General features: G+C 42.7%; 1 protein-coding gene across 3 annotated transcripts in view; it reads right to left on the minus strand.

The window, feature by feature from the left end:
* Window positions 1-648: 648 nt before the first annotated feature.
* The window catches only part of KIRREL3 (kirre like nephrin family adhesion molecule 3), a 945792-nt gene continuing 928375 nt past the window's right edge, over window positions 649-18065 (minus strand). For 2 of the 3 annotated variants that reach the window (XM_075604274.1, XM_075604275.1), the window contains 3 exons: window positions 15095-15204; window positions 6427-6513; window positions 649-3683 (listed from right to left, as the gene is read on the minus strand). In XM_075604274.1, the coding sequence (XP_075460389.1) occupies window positions 3240-3683; window positions 6427-6513; window positions 15095-15204 (641 nt within the window). In that variant the 3' untranslated portion in view covers window positions 649-3239. The remainder of the gene's footprint in view (window positions 3684-6426; window positions 6514-15094; window positions 15205-18065) is intronic. The other variant, XM_075604273.1, reaches the window with a different exon arrangement.

The raw sequence follows: 18065 nt of genomic DNA on the forward strand, positions 1-18065 counted from the left end.
TTTTGTGTGCCTGTAGCAGCCACATTAGCATTGTAGACTCGTATGATGTAGTTGAATACCAATAACCTAATTAAAATGTTCAGAAAAATGCTGGTAGTTGGTTGCACCTAAAAAGGAAGACCCTATGTACTTGTTATTTCAAATGAAAGTTCAACTTCCACATTAATCATGGACAAATGGAGCAATCTATAGACAGACTTATGGTACCCAACTATCTGAGCCAATAAGAGTGTTCAGTTTCCAAACTCGCACCACCTCTTGTGCTGAAAGAAGCCCCTGAGTAAAATAAAAGTAAGCATTCTGATTGGTAACTTGAAAAATCCTGATTTATGCTGATGATAATGTATTCCTGCATAATTAGTGCAGGAGCCTTTTAGTATTAATATCTTCATACGGTATAATAGATGGACAAAGGGCAACAAACTATTTCAAGGTGTACCGCTATATCTTTTAATCCATAATACATTTCCATTTAGTTTTTCTTCATAAAATTGATCTTCTATCCATATAAGCAAAAGTCCTAATTAAATGGACCGTGAAATATATTTTTAACCTTAGTTACAGTAGTTCCTGTTAAAGAACAGTGGCATTCTACCCCCCCTCCCCACCCCACCCTCTCTTTCAACGTAAAATGTTAAATAGAATTTAATAAATAAGAATTTGTTTAGGATAACGAGGAGAATGCTTTTATGAGGATGGTATGGAAATCTGCATTGCACTGTTTCTTTTGCATATACTGTAGGAACACACACACACTGTCAAACATTCCTATAGAATAATGTTTGAAATTAACATGTACTGTATATTATGCAAGCTCACAGGAATCTGTATTCTGATTACACACTTTTAATATGTAACCATAACATGGTACACTACCGTATGTATTCACCTCCTATACATCTAAGGTGCTATACAAAATAAATATATCTAAAGTAAAATGATAGATTTAGGCATCTTTGATTTGGAATTTCATTTGTAAGACTGACATGAACTCAAATTCTTCACAAATGTGAAAGGTTTCTTCTTGATCACCTTTAGATGTACAGCTAGACTTGGTTTTGAAACTGGGAAGATTGGTGTAGAAGATGAAGTGATTAGAGATGCTAGAGCTACATTATTGAATGGAAAAACAATCCAGGTTGTGCTTTTTCTGTACGACCCAGTTTGTGTTCAAGCAGCTTATATTATAATCCTTGCCTAGATAGATGTCCCACGGTGACCAAGAGAAAGCAAAAGAGATTTACAGTCCTGGAGTTGCCGGTCGTGCATTTTCAACAATGAGTTACTAGCATATTCATCACGTATTGGTGGCATTGTATGAGTATAACCAAACTCCTGCAGTGTGTATTTAGTTCAAAGCTCAATGAAGAGTAATATGCAAATTCCCTATTCCTTGCTCCCTCCCCTCCCTGAAGTAGGTTTTTAAATTAAGTAAAAGGCGAACGAGGTGAATGTAAAGTAGTTTACATAACAGCTTTTGTATTTAAAACCTTCAGTTGTGCTATTTTAGGGATTGTCACACAGAAACAAACTGTTCCACAGCTGTTGCTTCCACCCTCTGATTGTCAGGCCGTACTGTTTAAAAGGAACAGCTCTACCTTCAATGTCCTTGTCTTTTTAGATTTCACACCTCTTAGCCAATCCCTCCCCAACACTTCTTACAACCCCTCTTGGTCAGTCCCTTCCCAAAACCCCTTTCCACCCCTCATGACCAGTGCCACACCATCACTACTTTCCACACGTGCCTTCCACTTGGTCTCAGGTAGGAGAGATAGGCCTTCTTGTTCTTATTCAGTGATATAGAAAAATAGGAATATCACGGATGGCAAACTGAGTTACAGTAACAAAGATGAGGCTTCACTTAGGTTGTGCTGAAAGTGCAGCCATTTTATCAATGTCTTCTTAGTACAGTCTATCTGTTTCTTATGGAAGCTTGTCATGAAAACTGTAGAAACATTGATAACAGGCATCATTTTCACAGTCATTGGGAATAGTCAAGACAGAACACAATGAGAAGTAAAAAATAATTCTACATAAATATATGTATTTAGGTGTGTGTGAATGTATGATTGTGATCTCAAACTACATAACGAGGGGGCTAAACAAGGCGCTCAGAGAGGCAAGAATATACAATGGATAAGAGACAAAGGCATTGAGATTTTTCCCACACATGGAGAGATGAACCTTGGGAACAGTCTCAGGAGTCCTTAAAACTATAGGTCTGCTTGCTTTTATTCCTTTTAAATGGGACAGTAACACAAATGTGGGAATGTTCACTCCTTCTAGACATGGAAAATGAGTCCACATGTTTTATTCTCTATAGCAAACACACTTGCCACTTCACCGTTTTGCTGCTGGAGAGGCAATTAACATCTTGCCGATTGGGGAGTTATACAGGTGGGTTCCTTCAGTTGACCAGGTTAGTAGAAAACAAATACAATTATCCACCTCCTAAGTTTTTTTTTTTTCTATTCGTTCATTGGAATCCCTTTGTCTTCAGGATATGATTTGCTACTACAGACTTTCATAGACTTGAATCACTCTCCTAAATATACAGTAGGTGCGGATATTAGCTACTTTGGATAATCAAATGTTTAAGAAACTGTATGACTTGCCCTTTAAGGGCTAATTACTGCTACATTAGGTTTACTTTCTTAAAACTCATGTAATTTTTCATGAAAAGAAACCCCCATGTGTATGTTTCTTGAAGTTGTGAGGTATATGGAGTTCCTTCTCCAGAATTCCTGTTCTATTGTCTGTACTATCTAGCTGCATTGTATCCAGCCTTAGTTTCTCTATACTGTAAGTGCCCTCAAGAGGCTGTTAAATAACGTTTCTAATACACTGTCATTGTGCTTGCTAATGGCTAGATTCCTATGTGAAACAATGAAAGTTCTGCCACGGCTCCAGTCAGAATTGGAAGCTTAATATTTATTATTTTACATTTTAAAGGGATAGTTTATAAAATGTTTTTATTCCCACCCAACTAAAAGATAGATCCATGGCTGGTTGTACTCCATTAACAAAGTGCTTTTGACAATAGGAAGATCCTCTCCTTTTCATATAAATATAAAACTAAATAAATATATCTTCAAGAGAGGCCCGTTCAGTTACACTAGGCTTCAAGATGTCCAAAGTCTTGTTCTCTCACTGTTACCAATGTCACCCACATCTTGTGTTTCTCCCCCTCTCCCTTTGCCTACCCAATGTTCTTCACACAAAGCACCAGGAAAGGCATTTCACACATGTGTCTGCATTCGCCTTTGAAGTGGCCTGCTGGGGTCAGAGTTCTGAGAGGATGACTGGGAGTAATGGGAAGAGGAGGCTGAAGCCTTGCTAGACTTATCAAATTGAACATAGCCATCTTGCTTTCCACTGCTGCTGACACTGCTGTCGCACTGAGTGTCCAGGAATGAGCTGCTGTCACTCATGGAGCCCCTCTGGAACTCACGCTCGCACAGCTCAATGGAGCTGCTACCCATGCCCAAGACAAAGCGCTGGCTGTAGTCGTACAGGCGGTTCTGACCACTGAGTGTGGTGTAAATGTTGGTAAAGGACATGCCCGTAGGGACTCGCTGCTTGTTGGCAGGTCGAAGATCTGGTTGGCAGCTGGAGAGAGAAATGGTTGGGGTTGAATGATGGTCCTTGAAAGTGTTGACGCTGTAGTAGCCATTTGTTGGATCCTTAAAAAAAAATGCAAAGAAAACATATAAGAATAACAATATTCACACAACATCAATACATACACATTGTTTAGCTAAGCACTTCAGGTGTTACACAAGACGTGGACAAACATTCAAAACACACACACGCACGCACGCACAGACACACAGTCTTTGCAAACCTCTATAAAATGTGTGTGGACATAACTGGAATCGGTGTGTAATAGCATTGAAACTTATCTTCCCAGTCCCATAGAAAAATAGTACCCAACTACATTTAAACATTAAATTCATACATTCTTAAAACAAATAAGTGGAAAATATACAAGTTGGTCCAACTCCCAAGCGCGTGCGTCTTTTGCAGTTGCTATAGAAACCATACTGGAACATACTGGACACCTAACAAGCTCCTATTGAACCCCCAAAAACCACTTTGATTAAATATGCCAATCATTTTTGTAGAAGAGATTAATTATCCTTTAAACATTATTTAATCTGTATGTAAATAAATCCGACTTAAAGGCTAATAACTATGTATAGTAACTATATAACCGATTTAAATTGTCTGTATGTGAAAACAGGGGTGGGGGGGCAGGCTGTGAAATTCTATACTGTAGACAATGCATTTGTAGCTTCAGGGTTGCAAGAGACAAGGAAACAGCCGAGAGAAACCATCATAATTGAGGACATCAGTGAGGGCTTGGAGACTGTGTTCTAAAAATGACAGAGTTGAATGAGAGAAAGGAAAGAAAATGGCAGTGACAATTAGAATGCACAGCATCTGATAAAGAGTTCCAATTTCACTAGTGGGAGAAAAAGCTAAGAATGTATTGGAGTAAGAAACATTTTCATAACTAGTAGATGGCCTTTATCATAGAGGCTGGCAGATGGTATCATCTGACATTAAATGACATGCAGTACAGAGTGTTCCATGCTGAGAAAAGAAGAAAAGGACACTCAATAAAGCCCTTTATCTATTTACAGAACAATAACAGCATGGGCAGTGATGATACAAGTTTATCCTCATCACATGTGGATTCCATATGCCCTAAGTATCTCAGAAAAACTGTCAGTTTCTTTAACAGGCTATATATACATTATCCCTCTCTCTGTCCTACCTATTCCCTTGTATTAGTGAAAAAGCTATCCAGGGGACTCCTGGCCTGATTTATCAATGTCTTCTCTTAATTGGCCAGTAAATCTTAGGGCCATGCAATTTAAGCACTGATCTAGAGATGCTGCAATGGAGTTGGAGCACGTTATTATGTGGGATGCCAGCCAGAGGCATCAGCTGTACTGTATAACAGGTTTCTGTCCTTATGTCAACTGGTTTCAAGACACATGGGGGCCAGATATGCTCTAGTCATGGATGGTAACACGTGTCATGAAACTGGCTCGGCAGATAAAGTTACTTTTGTAACATACACTGGGCTGTGGCATTGAAATCCCCACAGATGAGGTTGTGCCCTTTTCTGAGCTAGTTGTCTCTCAGTGTTTTTAATCTCCTAAAGCTATGCAGTGATTATAAAGGAATTTCATGAGCAGTTGCTGGGCAATTTTTCTGCATGCACCTATTTGCTCGTACTATGTACAACAAACAATGGGTCCTCTCAAACTGCTGTACTTAAATGCATCATAGTCTGACCAGATCATATATTTATATGGGACTGACTGTATCTTTTTATAGGTAAAATTGAATATCTCTATTACTAAAAAGCTGTATTACAATTCCCAGTGGTAAGGGGCTCTTTATCTTGGCATCTTTCCATGAAGATGGCTGACTCTGTACTCTATTCTCTTACACCTATAAACGTCAGACTCTGTACCCTTAGCTGGTATGATGGTCTTTGTGCCCTTGCTTCTACAGGTGCAACATCTGTATCCTGTCTGTACCATCTCCAGTGGGTTTGCATTCTGTATTGTTGCTTATGACTATAGTTATCAGGTTCAATGTTCTTTTAAGGTGTCATGCTCTGTGTATTCATGGCTTTTAGAGGTATAGGCAGTAGTGGAGGGTATACAGTGGCATACACCATATACCCTCTGTTATTTTCATTAGGGTATATCTTCTGCTTTACAGTAAAGGTTCTAAAATAACTTCACTTAGGAGAGTGAGTAGGGCCCCGGCCAGTGCTGACAGTTAAACCCAATTTCCACGTCTGACACTGAGCATTGTGGGGGGCATGACCGGTACTGGCAAGCTCCGACTGCACAGATGACTGCAGGCAGTCTTCTTCTTCATCACTTCTCCCTAGGCCCAAGTTAACATTCTCAGAGGGGAGGGGGATTGATTGTGGAGAAGGGTATGAGTGTCTGAGAGGGGGGATTTATTGTGGAGTGGTGATACATTGCGTTGGGGAATTAATTGTGGAGACAGAGGGAGGACATGTAAGAAAGGAGTGAGGGAAGTTTGGGGGGAGTATGAGAAAGGGGAGAAAAATAGAGGGGGGGGTGGAGTGAGGAGGTATGGGAGGGTCCTTGAAATGCTGCTGACATGGGGACCCCGGTGGAAGCTCTACATTTATTTGGCATGTTTTATTTAGGAGGGCCCTTTAAAACAAATGTAATCTTCAGGAAGTGTGGTAAAATATACCCTATGGGTTTCTTTTTTTCATGACTACCGCACTGGCTAGAGGCTCCTGGAAGTGAAAGGCCACCATTCTTAACAGAGATTGGTTCTTTGTTTAGCTCAAATTTTCCTCCATCACCAAAGGTCAAGACAAATGGTATTCATGGCCTCAGCAACCCATACTTTGAGACTCACCTTTAAGTTCTGAAACTCCTTTTCCTCTTCTTTCAGGACCTCCAACTGTTTAAGTACACAATCTTGCTGAAACTCCCCCCTGTCAATCTGCAGAATAGCAAAGACAGTTGGTTATCTTGGGGCTGCACCATCTTTAACATGAGAATATTAGTAGACAACTTTCTGCGAGCTCCCTGCTCTACACTAATGTTCTAAACTTGTTAGTCTGGACCATGAGTGCAAACAAACAGTGTTATCCAAGTGGCGCTCTCGAATCTAATTAATACAAATTCTCTCAAATAAGAAAATGTGAACAAAGTGCATATATATACAAATGAAGATATATATATGTGATAACTAAATCACTAACAGGTGCATGACATAATAGTGCACGTGAAATCAAGTGATAAGGTAATATAGTGAATATACAAACAAATTAGGTATGCAGCTTAAACCTAAATGTGGATTGCTTTCTCAATCCATGCAGTAGTTCTCTCAGATCTCCAAATTGATGGGGAGCGCAGACATGTAAAAAGAAAACATATATCCGATGGTGCAATATGTTTCAAGTATTGTTAAGTTAATTCTTCCCAATCCCCATGAGAATGGTACCCACAGATTAAAAAAACTTTAAATACACGTGAAGGTATCTTTTAGAGGGTAGTTTTCAACGATAACTCCAGGAAAGGATGGTCAGGAACACACATAGTTGGATGAGACATGGTGCTAAAACAATTCAATCCGTTTGATCCAATGATCGACACCGACACCTGGAACCTTGAGTGCTTTCTTTCCTCTGTGGTTCAGCTTTGCCAGCGTCTCGCATCACTGTACTTCCGGGTTGGAATCCCCGGATGTTGGACAGCAGATGATTCTCTCAAGCGGCAGACAGCACTGTATGCCGTATCTACCTTCACATGAATACTCTACGCGGAGACTCTTGATGAAACTTGTAGAAGGTGAAACGCGTAGAGTGTTCATGTGAAGGTAGATACGGCATACAGTGCTGTCCGCCGCTTGAGAGAATCGTCAGCCATCCCACATCCGGGAGACGTGACGATCAGAGAGATGTCAGAGGTGGGCGTATCCAAGGACATTTGTCTGCTTGCAGCTCGATCTCCAGTCAGCCTGAGAGACACGTGAGAGCAGGCATCACACGCCATACAGATTGTGGAGCAGAGTTCTGTTGGTGCGGATATTATATCCTACAGTAAATGCGTGATTATATTTTGTAAAATGCGAGTGCATTTTTATACTTTGTATTTTAATAAGATAAAATTTGAACAGTCTGCGCTATGTCCTGTATTTCTGTTCTATTCCGATAAGGTTCCAGTATATATATATATATATATATATATATATATATATATATATAAATATATATATATATATATATATATATACAGACATCTCTGTGATAGCTGCTGTTTCGGGATAAAAGATATCTTTATGTACATGTGTACTTTGGGAAATTTGTAAGTACAAATTTCTCTGTATTCTACGAAGAACTCACTGAATATCCAGTCTTTTTGAAAGGCATATTTGCACTATTTTGCTTGTGTTTTTCTTTCCATATATATATCTGCGCTCCCCACAAACATCCTGGATAACTAGCTGTACATTACCTTTTTCTTCTAACACTTTTTTCACCATTTTGCACTAACAGAAAACTGGCCCTTACAGTCTGACTCTGCCCTGGAGGCAGTTCTATCGTATGGTGGCCTTCCCTTCTCACACACGCCTTATTACACAGGATCGAGTGGGAATTCTTTTCTCTGTGAGTTTCAACGCTTACCTACACCTGCTTCACTGACATTCTCATATTTTGAGGTTCATTCTGTCATTCCATGTAGGTTATTTTAACGCGTGTGGTCCGCTTATCACTAGCCGGACACATAGAGAATTCTAATGTATTTACAGGCTCTCAACCCGCAGTGGGCTGCAGAGCTGACACTTCACAGTTACCATATGAGTCAGGGGCACCCAGCCGGGCATAATACCCTTATTTACTAGTCTGGGTACCCCCTCACCGTCACAACTCCCCACCTCAGTGTATGGGCTGTCTGAATCGCCCCAACTGGCGGTTTGACTGACCACACAGCTTTTGAGGTTACTGGGTCTACAGGACTGTCCTTGTGGGATAGTCCATCTGCATTTCCGTGCTCGCTGCCTTTCTTACACTGGATAGTGAAATCGAACTCTTGCAGGGCAAGACTCCAGCTCAGCAGCTGGGCATTTTCACCAGACACCCATTGTAACCAACTTAGGGGATTGTGATCTTTGATGACCATAAAGGGGCAACCGCATAGGTAGGGCTGCAGCTTGCGGAGTGCCCATACGATCGCCAAACACTCTTTTTCAATGGTGGCATAAGCTACTTCCCTGGGAAGCAGTTTGCAGTTCAGGTATACCACAGGATTCTCTCATCCCTCCTCCCCCACTTGGCTGAGTACAGCACCGATCCCATAGTCTGAAGCATCGGTCTGCACCAAGAACTTTTTAGCATAGTCTGGTGAAGCTAAAATAGGGACACTGGCCAGGGCAGTCTTCAGAGCATGAAATGCTTTTTCAAAGGCTGGAGACCAGACAACCAGGACTGGGAGTCGCTTCTGTGTCAAGTCAGTCACTGGTTTAGCCATAGCACTGTACTGTGGCACAAACTTCCTATAATAGCCAGCGGTGCCTAGGAAAGCCATAACCTGCTTCTTTGTCTTGGGGACGGGCCACTGTACAATCGCCTTAGCTGGCTCAGGCTTCAGATGCCCTCCCCCCAGCCGGTGCCCTAGGTACAACACTTCAGCCATCCCTACTAAGCACTTGGTGGGTTTTAAAGTAAGCCCTGCTTCCCTGATTCCTGCTAGCACCGCTGCTACATATACTAAATCAGAATCCCAGGAGTTACTAAAGACAGCAATATCATCCAGGTATGCCCATGCGTAACTCTGCATCCCTTCTAACAACCGATTGACCAGGCGTTGGAAGGTAGTCGGGGCATTCTTCATCCCGAATTGCATCACTAGGAATTCATAGAGGTCACTCGGAATGATGAAAACTGACTTCTCCCTAGCCTCTTGAGTCAGTGGGATTTGCCAGTACCCTTTACTCAAATCCATAGTGGTCAGATACTTTGCCCTGCACGAGTTCATCCAGTAACTCATGCATGAGGGGCATGGGATAAGTAGCTGAGACCATCCCTGCATTGATCTGCCGGGACAATGACGAGGACTGCCAGGCAAGCCCAAGGGCTCTGGGACGGTACAATTACCTCTAGGGCCAGCATGTCTTCTACCTTCCTCTCTATACTGCCCTTTACCTCTGCAGATACTTGATAGGCATGCTTATGCAGAGGACACAGATCACCTGTGAGCACCGGGTGATCTGTAATATGTGTTCTGCCCGGCTTGTCCGAGAACAGAACCCTATACTGCTTTAATATCTGCCTAGCCTCTGCTCTTTGCTGGGTACTCAACTGGGTCCCTATCTCTACCTGCTCCACTGTGCCCCCCTGCCTAGCTTCCCATCGGTGGGCTACAGATAGCCAACACTGATGCCTCACTCGGTGCAAAATACTCTTTGAGCATGTTAATGTGATAGGTCTTAGTTCTACCTGTCTCTGTCTAACTGTACAACATAGTTGCACTCATTCATCTTTCTGAGAACCGTGTACAGTCCAGACCAGACAGCCATTAATTTGTTCTCCCGAGTGGACTTTAGAACAAGTACTTGCTGTCCTGGGATGAATGATCTACTGCGGGCATTCTGATCATACCAAGTTTTCTGCTTGGTCTCAGCATCCCTAAGGTTGTCGTGTGACATCCCCATGAGCATCTCTAACCGATCTCTGAGATTTACCCCGTACTGAAGCACAGAAGCATCAGTATTGGTAGTTTCCCCTTCCCACCCCTCACGGAATAGGTTGAGAGGTCCCCGCACCCTGCGACCATATAGCAGCTGGAAGGGAGAAAAGCCTGTAGATTCTGGCGGTACCTCTCGGTATGCAAACAGCAAGTGCTGCAGGTGAATCTCCCAGTCTTTCCCCTCCGCCTCTATAAACGCATGAAGCATCTGCTTCAGGGTACCATTGAACCTCTCACATAGTCCGTTCGTTTGGGGGTGATAAGAGGTCGTGCACTGGTGCTTCACCCAGCATACATCCCAGAGACACTGTAACAATTGACTCATGAATTGTGATCCTTGATCGGTTAGGATCTCACTAGGGAAACTTACCCTAGTAAAAATCCCTAACAATGCCTTTGCTACTGCCTTAGCATCTATAGTTGCAAGCGCTACAGCCTCAGGGTAACGGGTGGCAAAGTCCACCACCGTGAGGATGTTATGCCTCCCCTAACAGCTGAAACCATGAGGGGTCCAACTAAATCCATAGCTACCCTCTGGAATGGGTCTCTGATTACCGGTAGTGGGTTCAGGGGTGCCTTCACACGATCATCCACCTTACCTACTCGCTGATAGGCATCACAGGAGCGGCAGAAATCTGCCACTGCTCCGGATGCCCCCAGCCAGTAGTAATGCTGCAACAGCCGGGCTCTCGTGCGAGTGACCCCCTGATGCCCCGCCAGTGGAATGGAGTGGGCTACCTGCAATAATTGCTTCCTATACTCCCTGGGTATCACTAGCTGTCTTTTACCAGTCCAGACCCTATCTAACCCGGTAGAACCTTGCTCCCTATACAGAAGCCCGTGGTGCCACAGAAAGTGGTCTGACCCCTCACTTGCCCGAGACTCGGACTCCTGAAGTCTCATACCTTCTAAGCTAGGGTCAGCTTTCACCGCATCCCTAAACTCTGTCCCTAACACTGGCCACCCACCCTTAGTCTCTAAATCAGGGGGAACAGGAACAGTTAAAAGGGAAAGTAAGTCAGTCTCTGGTCGCAACTCAGTCTGGCTTACCTGTCTGGTCTCTGCAGAGCCCGCTGGAACTGTTGGTCCCAAATGCAGGGGGACAGGGCATCAATCTGCTGCGATCCTTGCTGACTGGCTCCTAGTAATCGCTGCAACAGGAGCCAGCTCTGCTCCAGGTCACATAGCCCAGGTCATTACTGAGCAGGTTACATGCCCCAGGTCATTACTGAGCAAAACTTCAGCATTTAACCCAGGCAATAACCCCACCTCCCTCATGCCACGTCCGGCACTCCAATCCAGAAAGACCCGGGCAACATGGAGTGACCACGGTCCTCTATCGGCATGGTCACTTGCGTCCCTGTGAGCAAATCCTCTGGTCAGACCATATCAGGTCAGACCAGGGTAGAGGTGGCACCGGAGTCGAGAAAGCCTTCCGCTTGGCGATCTCCGATGGTCACCCTCCGCAGATGTTTCTGCCGGACATCATTAGACTGCAACCCGACTGGTGCAACCTGATGTCCCTCTGTCTCCGCTGCTGGTCCTGGGGAAGCAAGTGCAGATCTCTCTGTGGACGTCCCACTGTGGGTTGAGTCCACAGCTGTACTTAGTTCCTCTATGTGTGCCAGTCGCACACGGGCGACCGGCCTCGAAGCTGGAGAACGTTGCCCCTGATGGGGTACACCAGACTTGGCATGGTCTGGACAGTCTCGTCTGATGTGACCCACTTTGTTGCAGAGATTGCATCTCCTCTCGTGCTTCATCTCTGCCCGGTGAGCACCCTCTCCCTCCCTATGTCCATCTCCCACCGGGGCTGAATCCAACTCTTGTACCCGGGGCTGAAGTGTAATCACTGCAGCTGCAGTTATACGGGCTCCAGGACTGCAGGATAAGCAATACCTGCTTCATGTCTTTCCAACTCCTCCTTCAGTTCCACCTTTGACCGACCAGCCGTCGGTAGTCTATAACTCTCACACTGGACATTAATCCGGGCATGATCCCAGGTCCACAATCGTCCTGCTCGCCTGTCCATGTTTCGCACGGGTGCAAAAAGTTATGGGAACAAAAGGGTGACTGTTTTTCTCATGCAATTGCAAACTGTGTGTATGCAACCTCTTACTTTGAGAGCGCGCAAATTTTGAGTCTTCCGCTATGCTATACGATCCCGCAGGATGCTATACCATAGGCTCATTCAGATCCCGCCGCTGCTACCAGAAAGAAGCCTGTAACGGGAGACCAATGCTTTTATCACCAAAATTCCCGGATTCTTTGATTGAGCAAAGCAAGAGATAAAATAAATTGTAATTTATTTACAGAATCAACACAAACACGATTTGAAAAAAAAAAACAACCACTTGAAATACATTTACTGGGATGGGGCAAAACAAAATCTTCTATTTCCAAAACAAAATCTTTAGAAACAGAGTCTTTAGGCACAATTTCCCAGGAGCGGGAGGTGTGCGCAAACAAAGCCGAAAACAGTCTTTGGATAGGGACGCCTCTCGCAACCCCTGTTTCTCCTCCACAGTTGCTTACTTCGTTCTACCGCCGTAGAATTGGTTCTGGATTCCTTAGTTCTTACGAACTATTGACTTGGGTTACGATGTTGTAAAGTTTAAAATCCAGCTTAGATGAATCTGACTCCCGATCAGCTGCAGGGATTTTTATGCAGTAAAAATCCCTATCTGTAACCTCTGCAGACAAGCTTGTTCGTGGGAATAATATTCCTACCTATCCCAGGCTGCCCCTGCTTGGCAAAACCTGGCAGAGGGCTTCTTCATTTGCTAAGGGCATGCGCGAACCTCGCACCTTTGCCACTTAGCATAGCAGACCAATCTCCCTTACCTGGCGACATTTTGTCTGAGCTGGCCGGACATCTGCTAAGATGGGGGATACATGAATTACCTCTCCCCACTTCACACTTTTAGTCAGCTAATGCTTTCAATACGGACTTTTCCAGACATCAGGGAACCAAACCAGCAGGGTGGCTTAGATGTCCTAGCTACATATGCATTGCTCACCTCTCAGGAATTTCCTGCCAAACATTTCTAAAGTACTGCAATTACAACTTGAGTGTTTCCCTCTGTTCCGGCCGTCTGAATGAAAATCCCCTTACACCTATAATGTTGGAACCATTAATATAGGGCGACTTTCATTCATCAATTTTTATGAAACTTTATCAAAATTGCGTTATAACCTTTTTTATGTTTTTACTCTCACAGCGCTTACAGCAAATCTCGGTGCAGTAGGACCTTCCTAGCAGAAGTTAGCTAAACGCTATGCGCTGTGCTGCGGGCTGCTGGGTTTTAAAACCATTTTTTCCTTTGCGCGGTTACAGGAAAACAATGCTATTGAAATACATTTTACAGTAGCATTAACATGATTCTCGCCACCTTATACCAATGGGAGACACAAAGACATTTTTATTAAAAGCACAGTGTTACTGCCATTACTGGGTTGAAGAGCTGACAATCACAATTCCCCAATATGACTCAGGGGCACCCAGCTGGGCATAATACCTTTATTTACTGGCCTGGGTACCCCTTCACCTTCACACTAAGTTTGTGTGTATATATATATACATATATATATATGTATATATATATATAAAATATAAATATACATATATATGATATGTTTGTATCTATGAAAAACGAAGATACTTTAATTTTGACCCTTTTGTAAACTTTACACAGGGCAAAAATGCTTTAAGAATACGGACAGGCACTAATATCAACGAGGTAGTATTTAGTACAGTTCTAATTATTTAATCTAAAATTATAATTAAAATATCTCTTTGTTAAGAATCATCATTTTCTAGGTTTAAAATCCTTCAATCAACAAAACCTGTTAGAAAAAGTGGATTATTTCAGTCTGTCAATTTCACGTGAAAATAGCCTGGTAGCATTTTTCAATCCCTGGGAAGTTTTTAAGTCTCTTTGGCATCTGGTACCATTAAGAATAGCCTTTCCCTGCACAGAATTAAATTTGTTGTTATCGTGCACCCAGGTTTCTATAGCACTGTCACTTTCAGGAATCCAAGATATTATGTATTGTATGTCCTATTGTGAATGGTTTGTGCAATACTAACTAATAATTTAACAAAGCAAAAATCCAACTAAAAACAATGACATTTGTGCCTAATAAAACTGGTGTTATTTTTTGTCACCTTCAACCAAAACAGTTTATTTAACCCCTCAGAATCTCAGGGATTCAGTCATTGTGACGTAGTCTTCCCTTTGCTCAGGAAGATTGAATCTCAATTGCTTTCAATTAGAGATTACATTTTCCCAAACGGAGGGACAGATAGCCTCATTGCATATTGAATAGGAAACGTAATTTCCAGTGCATCCTAGACTGTATACTCCTGCTATTTTCAGTAACCCCTATTGGATCTATATATAAAAAGTAATTTTGAAGCAAAATTGATGCAAATAGTGCCATTTTCATCTTGAGCCTCTATGCTTCAATGTACAATGCGTCAAAACACTTTGGGGAGTAGTTATCAAGACAAAAGTGCAGGTGATTTTAGGGAACAATATTGCTCCAGCTGTATCAAAGAAAAAGTCCAATTGATTTGCACTTTTGCCATGATACATATACCCCTTCTTCTCTTCAAAATGACATTGATACTGTACATAACCTCCTTATTTTAACTTTGCAATGCATTATGGACCTTGTAGTCAAATAATTTTTTGCTAACCTGCTATTTTAGCTTCTAGTACATTCTGATTCACAATGTGCATATGGGTTGTGTATGTGCCCATGGCTTATGATATATTTAGCAGCTGCAGTGCATCTCTGACCATGCCACAAAGTAGCTCATGTCTCACCATAAGTTGTTTGATGGTTGAATGTTCCTCTGTTTCTCTTCCGGTTGCTGGCTCCTTATGAACAATTTCCACGCGGATGTCATTTTTGGCTGATACCACACCTTTCAGATCTATAAAACAAAATTGAAACTTCAAAATGAATTTTATTTAAGAAAACAAGGGAGGGACAAGAAACAGATAATGAACTACATAGTATAGATAAGGATGGGGAAATAGCAAGGGGTCATGGAGGTAGAATGGAGGCAAGTGAGAGTTTGGCAAACAGGGAGGCGACCCTATTAAATACAAGTAATATTAGAAAACTTTAAAAGACTAAACCCAATTGGCAAGAGAAGATAAGATAATAGTACAGACTGAAAACAAACACAAGGCACTCTCTAGGAGGGTGACATATAACAATATGTGAATTAAAAGTTGTGGGTGATCTTGTAATAGGTGGATGAATGAAATAGAAATGATACACTGCTCAACCCGAAAGAATCCTCCTTCGATCATTGTAGAATTGGAATGGTGTTTCAGGGAGTATAGAATCATATGTGAAAAATAAAGAAAAAGACCCTCACAGTGCAGGATTGTATGTAATCCAATGTTGTATTTTGCTAAATGTCTTTTAAAAGTGGGCAATGCTACAACTCACATGGCCTAGTAAGGACAGATAGCACTGAAAGGTATCTTTAATGGATATGTCTCCGTCCGCCCCAGTGCCTCCTGGAACTCATGGAGAGTATCAGAAATAGTGCAGCCCTCTCAAATGGTGATGTAGAGACAATACTGCCCAATCATGTTGAAGTATGGTCCTCGCAGAGGTACAGTTGTGTGAAAAAGAAAGTACACCCTCTTTAAATTCTATGGTTTTACATATCAGGACATAATAACAATCATCTGTTCCTTAGCAGGTCTTATAATTACGTAAATACAACCTCAGAAGAACAACAACACATGGCATATTACACCGTGTCATGATTTATTTAACAAAACGAAAGCCAAAATGGAGAACCCATGTGTGAAAAACTAAGTATACCTTATGATTCAATAGCTTGTAGAACCACCTTTAGCAGCAATAACTTAAAGCAATCGTTTTCTGTATGACTTTATCAGTCTCTCACATCGTTGTGGTGGAATTTTGGCCCACTCTTCTTTACAACGTTGCTTCAGTTCATTGAGGTTTGTGGGCATTTGTTTATGCCCAGCTCTCTTAAGGTCCCGCCACAGAATTTCAATCAGGTTGAGGTCTGGACTTTGACTGGGCCATTGCAACACCTTGATTCTTTCTTTTTCAGCCATTCTGTTGTAGATTTGCTGGTGTGCTTGGGATCATTGTCCTGTTGCATGACCCAATTTTGGCCAAGCTTTAGCGCTTGGTCAGATGGCCTCACATTTCACTCTAGAATACTTTGGTATACAGAGGAGTTCATGGTCGACTCAATGACTGCCAGGTTCCCAGGTCCTTGAACCACTGAGCTGCTCTGCTGCTGACTGGCTTCCCATGCTTCCAATGGTAGAGACTGCAGGAGACTCTTACTCTCCCCCCCACCACCAGATAGCCCACCACTCCCACGCTCACTCACATGCTCACGCTCACTCCCACGCTCAATCCCATCCTCATGGCCACTCCCATGCTCACTCCCATGCTCACAGCCACTCACACGCTCACTCCCATGCACCCGCTGATGACCACTCACACGCTCACTCCTACGCTCACTCCCATGGCCACTCACACGCTCACTCACACGGCCACTTCCACTACTCTCGTCCATACCAACCCGTTCCTCAACCCCTCACAAATAACAGATAAATCTAATAAATGACGCACTAACAAAACACTTTCACACTCACAATAACAGACAATAGTAAAGCAAACAAAACAACAGAAGACAATCCTTTCAAATTTCACAACAACTCTCTAGCAATACCAACTCCTCAAAAACAACGAGCACTGTCTGTCTCTCACTCACGCCCAACAGCACAGAGACAGATTTAAAGAAAGACCCCATTTAAATAGGCACATGGGATATTGCATGTCTCGCGACAATATCGCCGAATGGAAAAATAAGTTCAAAACGATTTGATCAACGAAACGCCAGTTATGAGCCATTTTCCACTTATGAGAGAGGCGATAACTTTGCCACAGGTTTATCGCCGATTTTATGAACTGTTAATCGAGGCTTTCTGAATACCGTGATAGCAACGCTCCAAAAAACGGCGATTTAAATGGGCTGGCGATATTTTTTATGAACCTTTACTGCATGAGGCCCACCGTCTCTACTGCCTATATTCTTGCGGACGGTATCAACTGGGTTAAGACGCCACTGGAGTAAGTTTTCCAGTGTACTGTACGGTAACTGTTTCTCATTGTTTTACACTGTTGTTATCTCTTAAAATAATTCGCCTTTTTTTCACCCTCCCATTCCAGATCACCAGATTTGAATCCCATAGAATTTGTGTGTGTGATGGTGAGGGGGTACCCAGGCCAATAATAAAGGTATTATGCCCTGTTGGGTGCCCCTGAGCCATATTGGGAATTTGTGAAGCGTCAGCTCTGCAGCCCAGTTATGGCATGTAAACCATATTGCAATAAAAATGTGTGTGTGTGTCTTACTATTCCAGGCGTATCAACGAGCGAGGATTTCCCTGCTTCAGCACAGACCAGAATAGTAAGACAGGGCAGGGGAATAAATCACATTCAAAGGTTCCCCGGTATATGCCCATAACCCCAGAACCCAGGGTGGGGTTCCGTGTATCTCCCATCAGGTATAAGGTGGCGAGATAAAAGTATTTTCTAAGTAGAGTGTATAAGGTAGAAATGTTTTACTTATAAATCGAGAATGAAAAAATGTTTTTAAAGTCCAGCGGTTAGCAGAATAGAAAGCGGCGGTAACTTCTGTTAGGAAGCTCCTAGAGTGCTGAAACTTGCTGTGCGCGTCGTATGGGGAGAAACATGAAAAACCCTGTAACGCAATTTTATAAGTTT

This window comes from Ascaphus truei, chromosome 6 (genome assembly GCF_040206685.1).
Source record: "Ascaphus truei isolate aAscTru1 chromosome 6, aAscTru1.hap1, whole genome shotgun sequence".
In the NCBI taxonomy this organism is placed as follows: Eukaryota; Metazoa; Chordata; class Amphibia; order Anura; family Ascaphidae; genus Ascaphus; species Ascaphus truei.